Source organism: Euphorbia lathyris, chromosome 10 (assembly GCF_963576675.1).
Source record: "Euphorbia lathyris chromosome 10, ddEupLath1.1, whole genome shotgun sequence".
In the NCBI taxonomy this organism is placed as follows: domain Eukaryota; kingdom Viridiplantae; phylum Streptophyta; class Magnoliopsida; order Malpighiales; family Euphorbiaceae; genus Euphorbia; species Euphorbia lathyris.
The window spans coordinates 36,401,276-36,412,043 of NC_088919.1; the positions used below are offsets into that span (position 1 = coordinate 36,401,276).

The window sequence follows — 10,768 nt, forward strand, 5'->3', positions numbered from 1 at the left end:
TATGTGGATTTCGTCGTTGAAATTTTAGCTTCAATATATTCAAAATAGATATTGCTCAGAGTTAAAATTTACTAAAACAAACACATTAATATAAATTAGTTATTAGTTTTTTTTTTTCTGGAAGAAGCAATGTATTTAGTTAATGTCTAAATATTAAACTCATTTTTTCTTCAGAAAAGTTGTATTTTCTATTTCAAGGCATATTGCCTACAATATCACTCTAATACACTGTGAAAACAGGTGAAAACTGGGAGAATGCCTGAGAAAAAGGCATATTGCCTACAATAAATTAGTTGATGTCTGAGAAAAAGGCATATTGCCTACAATATCATTAATACACTGTGAAAACAGGCGAAAACTGGGAGAGTGCCTCCAATGACCGCAAACATTGATTATCAAAATGACCTGAAACTTTCTCTTCTACCGTACCCATACATTCTACTGATTCCTAACATACATAATCCAGATGCTAAATGACATCAAATTCAACTCAATTAATGAAGACTACCTTATTATTCTCTCCAACTCCAAAAATGCCATCAGGATAATTGTCAATTTACTTGTATATGAGTGCATCACGTCCAGGTCCAACACCGATGTAATTGATCGGAACGCCCACAACTTCTTCTATCCTCTCTACATATTGTCTCGCAGCCACCGGGAGGTCCGAGTACTTCCTAATTGATGAAATATCGCTCTTCCATCCAGGTAATACTTCATATTCAACCTAATTCCATTCAAATCAGATCAATTACACTAAAAAGATACAACATTGACAGCCAATACAAAACACGATTTCTTGGGATTACTGGCCATAAAACAACTACTATTTCGACCTATGAGAAGACAAACTTACATTCAATTTTGATATCAAACAACTAGTTCAATTCATGAAAATTGAGAAGCATCATACCTTCAATTGTTCGAGTACACGGAGATCAGCAGGGAACGATTTAATTGGTGTACCGTCACTTTGTTTATACGCAACCCCCAATTGAATTTCAGGAAGATCAGACAAAACATCGAGTTTGGTGAGATTCAATGACGAAAAACCATTAATCTGACAGCAGTACTTAAGGGCAACTATATCAAGCCAACCACATCTTCGAGGACGACCAGTGGTTGTTCCGAACTCCTGCCCAGCGAACCTAAGTAGATCACCTCCTTGACCCAATATCTCTGTAGGGAAAGGACCAGAACCAACTCTTGTAGTATAAGCTTTCACCTGTTGCAAAGTTACATTGATAAAGTCAAACAAGCACTATAAAGCCCATTATCCATTTAATTTCTGGTTCAAAGAAACTTAAAACAAGCATAAAACATTCCTCTCTCAAGTTCTACATCATTTTCAGCTAAAAAAGAAGCATTTCAACAAAAACGAACTATTGCGACTTCATAGAAATAGCAGAACAACACAGATTGTTTCAGCACCAAAATATTGAATACAATCTATGTTGCACGGAAACTCCTCTTTAGTAGAGTTTTCGCGTTTCGTGTCCTTTTCAGAAACGGAAACTCCCAGGAACCAACGTGTTTTTGGTTTAGAAACCGTTTCCGCTGCCAAACACAATCCAATTCCAATTGCAACTCTGATTCTAGCTAATTGCAACTTCCTCTTTAGCTAGAACTTATTAATTCATGATAATTTTTATTCCATAATTTCTAATTATTTCAATTTTCTGCTCATTATTGTAATCATCTGTTGAGTATAAATACCATTTTTATTATTATAATACTTCTAATGTTTATAAATAGATCCCTATATTTTTTAAAATTTACAGGTTTCCCCACGTTTTCTATTTCTTATGTTTTCTAGAAATAACATTTCTCACTGTCTGTTTCCGTGCAACATAGGTACTAAATAATTCCTCTCTCAAGTTCTACATCACTTTCAGATAAAAAAAAAAAAAAAAAGTATTTCAACAACAAAAAAAACTATTTACGGCTTCATAGAAATAGCAGAAAAGCACAGATTGCTTCCGCACCAAAATATTGAATTCTATTATACTGCATCACTTATAAAGAACCAAACAACACAAGTATCTTCAGAAAATTTCCATTGCAATGCTAGTTATTTTGGCATAATCAGGAATCTAAAGTTAGCAAAAAGAAAGAAATATTCAGACTAGGAGAAAGAAGATGATTAAGTAAGAAAATATCAACTAACCACTCCAATGAGATCACCAACAACTCGAGGAGCAATACCAAGACCAGTGCAGATCCCACCAGCAGTCGGGCTAGACGAAGTCACGAAAGGATAAGTCCCAAAATCAATGTCCAACATGGTTGCTTGTCCACCTTCAACCAAAATCTTCTTTTTCTGTGCAATGGAATCATTCATTACATGCACAGTATCAGCAATGAAGGGTTCCAACCTCTCTGCAAACCTCTTGTATTTTTCAACTTCATCCCTCAGCATTTCCGGGGTATAGTTAAAACCTCGGAATCTTGAAGCTGCATCTGATAACAAAAGATCAAGCTTCTGAGGGAATATGTCCATGTGCCTCAAGTCACACACTCTCATACCATTGCGGATTGCCTTGCTGGAGTAAGCAGGTCCAATCCCCCTTTTAGTAGTACCAATAAATGATTTAGCAAGCTCAGCTTCTCTAAGCCCATCTACTTCTTGATGAAAATCAAATAACAGGTGAGCACGATCAGAGACCAAAATCCTTCCATTGCAATTGACACCATTAGCTTCTAAACCCTCGATTTCCTTAAACAAACCAGGCAAATGAACTACGACTCCATTACCAATAACACAGAGAGTGCCCTCATTAAGTATACCCGAAGGAACAAGATGAAGGGCAAATTTTTTCCCCTCTGAATTGTAAATTGTGTGACCAGCATTAGCTCCACCCTAGCATCAAATAACATTTCAGTTTCAACCCTAAGAAAGTAAAAATTACCACTAATTTCATTTAATTACCTGGCAGCGAGCAACGATGTCAAAGTGTTCAGCCAAGATGTCGACGAGCTTTCCTTTACCTTCATCGCCCCATTGAGTACCTAAAACGCCCGAGACTTGACTCAGTGAGTGGATTCGAGTCAGTGAGTCAGAGGTGGAAGACTCGGCCACGCTCAAAGACGGTGAGGAGGGAGATTTGACGGAACATATTACAAAGTTTCGAGGAGGACGAAGTGAACGGAGAGGGGCGGCGCGTTGGGACCAGTTGGAGGAAGTGATAGGGTTAGAGTTGAGGCGGAGAGAAGTAAGGTTCATTGTGAAGGAGAGGTTGATTCGGAGTGAAGAGAGAATGAAAGGGAAAAGGCGACTAAGACAGTAAAATGGAAATGGTGAAGCATACAATCAGAACAACGAAAATTACCAAGACGAACCTGACCCACGCAGGCACGTCGCCAAACCCCAATCAAGAAATGTGGAAAACAGCGGTAACAGCAACCCACAAAACACAAGAAAATATGAAAAATAAACAATGAAACCTGGCAAGAAGCTTAACCCACAGCCAAGCCGGACCCTTATTCGCAGATCCGGCCGCCTAACTTCCACCGCCGCCGCACCAGAAGAACCAGAAGTGTAGCCCGAGAACCACACCTCGCGAACCAGAGGAGCACCACACGAGCAAGCAAAACAAAGCACAACGAGATCGCCGACGTCCAAGAGGAAGGACCGGCGCCGATCACACTCTCACACCGGTTCCGATGAAGAGACGGCTCTCACGCTATTACGAAGGTTTCTGATCGCATACGGAGAGAAGAGTATATCATAAAAAAATTTAATGAAATAACTTTTGTTTAAAATATAAAAAATATTTTTACCAAACATGACAAAAGAAATATATTTCAAAATGGTATAAATAACTTTTCATATAAGAATTTAAAATATTATTACTGTGGTATTCTTATTTATTATAATACAATGGCAAAAAAACATCACGATCCTTCTGATCTTTCCTTGTTTGGTGTAGGCAAAAAGCATCTTGAGGCCCCTGATCTTTCATTATTTGGTGCATTAAGCCCTCGATCTTTTATTTAGACACATTGAGCCTCTGATCTTTCAAACCATTTGGTGCATTAAGCCCTCAATCTTTCATTTAGACATATTGAGCCCTTGATCTTTTATATATGGGTGTATTAGGTCCTTCCATAAATCAATTAATATATAAGTTTATTAAGGGCATGTTTGGTGTGACAACAAATGATGTTCTAAAAATAACAAATTCTAAAATAAATATATTATACAAATTAATAAAAATAATTTAAATAAAAAATAAAAAATTTATTGAACACAATAAAACCTTGTTTTTCGATAATTATGTTCTAAAAATAAAAATAATGTTAAAATTGAAGCACATTTTATGAAAATAAGAAGGGTAATTTTATCAATAACAAGTAACTACAAAAAAACTGTTCATGAAAAGAGCTTTTCGTGAAAAGCTCCAAAATGTTGCAGTGTCCAGAGAAAATGTGAAACGCTGCAGTTATATAAACCTAACCAAACATGCCCTTAATAAACCTATATTTACGGAAGGGCCTAATACACCCATATATGAAAGATCAAAGGCTCAATGTGTCTAAATGAAAGATCGAGGGCTTAATGCACCAAATGGTGAAAGATCAGGGGCTCAATGTGTCTAAATAAAAGATCGAGGGCTTAATGCACCAAACAATGAAAGATCAGGGGCCTCAGTATGCTTTTTGCCTTTGGTGTATTAAGCCATCGATCTTTTATTTAGACACATTGAGCCCTTGATCTTTCACCATTTGGTGCATTAAGCCCTCGATCTTTCATTTAGACACATTGAGCCATTGATCTTTCATATATGGGTGTATTAGATCCTTCCATAAATCAATTAATATATAAGTTTATTAAGGGCATGTTTGGTGTGACAACAAATGATGTTCTAAAAATAACAAATTCTAAAATAAAAAATATATTATACAAATTAATAAAAATAATTTAAATAAAAAATTTATTGAACACAATAAAACCTTGTTTTTCGATAATTATGCTCTAAAAATAAAAATAATGTTAAAATTGAAGCACATTTTGTGGAAATAAGAAGGGTAATTTTATCAATAACAAGTAACTACAAACAACTGTTCATGAAAAGAGATTTTCGTGAAAAGCTCCAAAATGTTGCAGTGTCCAGAGAAAATGCGAAACGCTGCAGTTATATAAACCTAACCAAACATGCCCTTAATAAACCTATATATTAATTGATTTACGGAAGGGCCTAATACACCCATATATGAAAGATCAAGGGCTCAATGTGTCTAAATGAAAGATCGAGGGCTTAATGCACCAAATGATGAAAGATCAGGGGCTTAATGTGTCTAAATAAAAGATCATGGGCTTAATACACCAAACAATGAAAGATCAGGGGCCTCAGGATGCTTTTTGCCTAATACAATTAATTAGTATTATTGTCCATTAAGATCTTATATTTGTTTTTCATCAACCATTCCATGACTACTATATTTCATTGCTAATGTAATATTGTGGATATTCAATTACTTTTAGTTTGAATATATTATATGAGCCATGGAATTTAAGAGTCATGGAATGGTTGATGAAAAACAAATATAAGGTTTTAATGGGCAAGAAAACTAATTAATTGTATTATAATAAATAAGAAAATATAACTAAATAAAAAGATAACATATAAGGTTAATAGGAAATAATATAATATAGTTAATTTAATTGTGACGTTTATTTGTAAACGTTAAACTTAAATTCGTATTATTTTGTAAACGTTAAGCCTATATTTGTGTTATTTTGTACGTGAGGCCTAAATTGATGTTATATTGTAAACGTTAAGCCTAAATTGGTACTCTCCCAAAAACCTGAGATCTATTTTGGTACCTTATCCCTATTTTTTAAGCCCAAATTTAGGTTTTCATCTCCCAATTTACCTAAATTCTTTTAAATTACTTATAACACTATTTAAAAATTGTTTAATGGGATAAAGTACCAAAATAGGCCTACGGTTTTTGGGGAAGTACCAATTTAGACTCAACGTTCAAAATAGCACCAATATAGGCTTAACGTTTATAACATAATACCAATTTAGGCTCAACATTTACAATATAGCATCAATTTAGGCCTCACGTACAAAATAACACTAATATAGACTTAACGTTTACAAAATAATACGATTTCAAGCTTAACGTTTACAAATAAACGTCACAATTAAATTAATCATATTATAGTTTTTTCCTATTAACTTTATATGTTATCTTTTTTATTTAGTTCTATTTTCTTATTTATTATAATACAATTAATTAGTATTTTTGCCCATTAACATCTTATATTTGTTTTTCATCAACCATTCCATGATTCCTAAATTCCATGACTCATATGTCAGTGTTCGAAATATTGTGAATATTCAATTATTTTTAATTTGCATATATTACATGAGCAATGAAATATAGTAGTCATGGAATGGTTGATGAAACAAATATAAGATCTTAATGGGCAAGAATACTAATTAATTGTATTATAATAAATAAAAAGATAGAACTAAATAAAAAGATAACATATAAAGTTAATAGGGAAAGAATATAATATGATTAATTTAATTATGACGTTTAGCTTAAAGTGTATATATTTTGTAAACGTTAAGCCTATATTGGTGTTATTTTGTACGTGAGGCCTAGATTGATGTTATATTGTAAATGTTGAGCCTAAATTAATATTAGGGTTAGTACACATATTTGCCCTTGTATTATCACGAAAAAACAGATATACCCTTACATCAAATAAATCCATAAAACTATTCTTAAATTTTCCACAAACATGCAATTATACCCTAATCTAACAGATTTACTTATTTGGCATCAACGGCGTCATCCTCGTCAACATCACATTCTCATAATCTTACTTCCAGGTACTCATCACTTCTCTAATGAGGGCATCCGTCCCCCGAAAGCGGACCCGGAACCTAAAGACGAGACCCGGAGAGAATTGACCGAGGGAGACAAGATCAAGCGCGAGAAGTCGAGTACGCGGGGCGCACGTAAGGGGGCGCGGGGCGTGAAGAGCCCAATATCAGGGGAACAACCCAGCGGGTCCTATACGCGGGGCGTGGAACAGGATTTCGAGGAGAGTTCCGCCCAAGAGGTAAAGTACGCGGGGCGTACTGCCGGGGACGCCACGCCTATGAATGCCAATGAGAGCCACCAAACTCAGAGACACAACCACGCGGGGCGTGAGTAAGGTTACGCGGGGCGTACCTGGGTTAAGGAATACTTCCTCCCCAAGTTCTTCTTGTTAGGAACAATATCTGCCACCTTCTATTTTACTGTTTTGCCACTCAACTATTTACCACTTTGCCATTTACCCTAAGTACCCTATTATCTATCTTTATGTAATGCCTACCTTACCCCTATGGTTCCTTAGTTGTTGGTAACCCTAGGGGGAGCCTTTTAGTCTTTTGTCTTTTAATTGAGAGGAGTATATATTCTCCTTATTTTGTAATGGTTGTTAACTTTGATGAATATTGAATTTGAAGCCTCCATTGGAGCAAGGATATCTTCCATTGGGTTTATTCAACCTTCAAGTTTAGCTTGAAAAGATTATATTCTTTGTGAGTTTACGATTAAAACTCTCAGTCGATTTCACGCTACATCATTTGGTATCAGAGCCGAGTCGTTTTCCTTACCGGAGACTTCTTCTCGGAAATGGTTCAACCACGTATCACAAACGAAACCACCGGATCCATGGAGCAACGAGTTGATGTGCTAGAAGGCAACGTGAAACATCTAACGGAGTCCCTAAGAACGTTAGAGGAGAAGCACGACACGAGTACCCAGGATATTCTTCTCGCCCTTGAAGAGCTAAAGATCACAAACCGCAATACTCAAGCTCTTCTAACTGGAGGACCTCACCGATGGCAAGAAGAGCAAGCCCGACCTCTACATGACCGACAACCGCCACCGCCACCAAGGAGGACATATGCACCCCAAACTATGGACCCTCGGGTTCAGGAGGTAAGACGAACTAATCCCGTGAACATTAGGAATGTTGATAGTGATAGCGATTGAGATCTATTTGACGATTTTGAGATGTCTAAGATTGCTAGAAATATGGGGATTAGAATGGAGGATGATGCTTTGAATGATAGGCATAGGAATGATATGCATGTGAATGATGTTGTTGGTCCCGTGCATGTGCGTGCCGGGAATGTGGATATTTTGAATGATGATGATGTAGGTGGTCACAGAAGGGGAAATTATGGATGAATGATCCGTATGGGGGTCATGCCATTGATAGGGGCGGATATAGGGACGGAACGAATGGAAGGGTTGGGTATGGAGACGATGCTTTTAAATTGAAAGTTGATCTACCTTCATTTGGAGGGGAACTCGATATTGAGGGGTTCCTTGATTGGTTGCTTGAGGTGGAGAGGTTCTTCGACTATGCGGGCATACCGGAAGATAGAAGAGTTCGGTTAGTGGCCTATAGATTGAAAGGGGGGCCTCGGTATGGTGGGATAATGTCAAGGAAGAGAGAAGAAGGGGAGGAAGGGAGCCGATTAGGTCTTGAAGGAGGATGAAGTCGATGATGAGAGAACGGTTTTTGCCGCCCGACTACGAGCAGTATATCTACAGCTCCTATCGGAGTTGCTCACAAAGGGCTCGGAGCGTGCACGAGTATACTTCGGAGTTTTTAAGGCTTTCGGCAAGGGCTAACTTGTCGGAAACTGAAAGCCAAAAGACTTCAAGGTATCTAGAGGGGCTACGGTATAACATTCAAGACCGAATTGGGACACAAATGGTAATCCGGATTCAAGATGCAAGGAATATAGCTTTGAAGGCCGAGTCTCAATTGAATGTTAGAGCACATGATGGGTACCGGAGGCCAAGGATTGAGGAAGTATGTGAGGAGGGAGAAGAGTCCAAAGGGGTGGACAAGGAAAAAGGTGGCGCTAGTTCAAGTGGCACTAAAGTCTTGAGTGGGGGGAAGTCACCTAGAGGAGATGTGCGACCCTTTAAGACAGCCGCCCCTCTTAAAGGCAATAACCCGTACACCAAACTGGCTCCGTTTAAGTGCTTTCGATGCAACGAACCGGGCCACCACTCAAATGAATGTCCAAAAAGGAGGAGCGCTAATATGGTTGAGAGGTACGAGGATGATGAGTATGGAGGAAACGATGGGGTGTATTGTGAGCCCGTGGATAGTGGATCATCCAGAGATGACCGGGGAGTTCATATCGTGAAGAGAGTTCTTATGACGGTAGAACAAGAACATGACCCGAGGCACCAATTGTTTAGGACTAGAGGTCTAATCCACAGATTGAAATGTGAGTTGATTGTAGATGGCGGAAGTCAAGAAAACATCCTTAGCAAAGCCGCTTTGAGTAAATTCGGCTTAGTGCCCGAGCCACATCCGAATCCGTATCGAGTGGGATGGATTAAAGAGGGGAAGAAGCTTAATGTCACTCACCGGTGCAAGGTTCACATCTCTATTGGGGCCTACCAAGATGAGGTTATGTGTGATGTGGTTGATATGGATGTGTATCACTTGCTTCTTGGGAGGCCTTGGCAATTCGACCGTGACGGCTCACATGCGGGAAGGGACAATACGTACACCGTATTAAAAAATGGGGCCAAGTACATTCTCACACCGTTGATGGGTCCTACTAAGGGAGAAAAGAAAGCCGCCTTGATTGTGTGCCCTAGTCGAGAGCCAACGCCGCTAGAAGATACAAGCGTTGGGCAGCCCGTCGGATTGCTAGTAACGGGTAACCCGAGCCAAGAGAATAGTACTGCTAATGGGGTGAGCGGAACATCAACCTTAGGAGTGAGTCATCCTTGTTCTATCATTGAGTTGGGGTCCAACTCTTTAAAAGAAGGAGAGTATGATGAGGGCATCCGTCCCCCGAAAGCGGACCCGGAACCTAAAGACGAGACTCGGAGAGAATTGATCGAGGGAGACAAGATCAAGCGCGAGAAGTCGAGTACGCGGGGCGCACGTAAGGGGGCACGGGGCGTGAAGAGCCTAATATCAGGGGAACAACCCAACGGGTCCTATACGCGGGGCGTGGAACAGGATTTCGAGGAAAGTTCCGCTCAAGAGGTAAAGTACGCGGGGCGTACTACCGGGGACGCCACGCGTATGAATGCCAACGAGAGCCACCAAACTCAGAGACACAACCACGCGGGGCGTGAGTAAGGTTACGCGGGGCGTACCTGGATTGAGGAATACTTCCTCCCCAAGTTCTTCTTGTTAGGAACAATATCTGCCACCTTCTATTTTACTGTTTTGCCACTCAACTATTTACCACTTTGCCATTTACCCTAAGTACCCTATTATCTATCTTTATGTAATGCCTACCTTACCCCTATGGTTCCTTAGTTGTTGGTAACCCTAGGGGGAGCCTTTTAGTCTTTTGTCTTTTAATTGAGAGGAGTATATATTCTCCTTATTTTGTAATGTTTGTTAACTTTGATGAATATTGAATTTGAAGCCTCCATTGAAGCAAGGATATCTTCCTTTTGGTTTGTTCAACCTTCAAGTTTAGCTTGAAAAGATTGTATTCTTTGTGAGTTTATGATTAAAACTCTCAGTCGATTTCACGCTACATCATTCTCTCTGTTTCACTTTGTGTTTTAATTGCTTCTCCTTCATTTCTTTCAGTTTTTCTTTTTCATCTTTTCCTAGTTTTCTCTCTACTCTACTCCACTCTCAACCAAACAGATTCAGAACAACAGATTTTTCTGGGCAACTCTTTTTTTTTGGATTTGAATCTCTCTATAAAATCATGAAAAACTCAGGTTTTCTTTGCTGCCTTTGATTATCTGA

General features: G+C 38.6%; 1 protein-coding gene across 1 annotated transcript; it reads right to left on the minus strand.

Annotated features, from left to right (window-relative positions):
- Nucleotides 1-248: 248 nt before the first annotated feature.
- On the minus strand, nt 249-3,736 carry LOC136208832 (adenylosuccinate synthetase 2, chloroplastic). Its single transcript, XM_066000087.1, has 4 exons — nt 2,930-3,736; nt 2,168-2,860; nt 914-1,225; nt 249-727 (listed from the first exon to the last, which is right to left on the minus strand). The coding sequence occupies exons 1-4, from the start codon at nt 3,221-3,223 to the stop codon at nt 557-559; spliced, it is 1,470 nt and encodes a 489-aa protein (XP_065856159.1). The 5' UTR covers nt 3,224-3,736; the 3' UTR covers nt 249-556.
- Nucleotides 3,737-10,768: the final 7,032 nt, after the last annotated feature.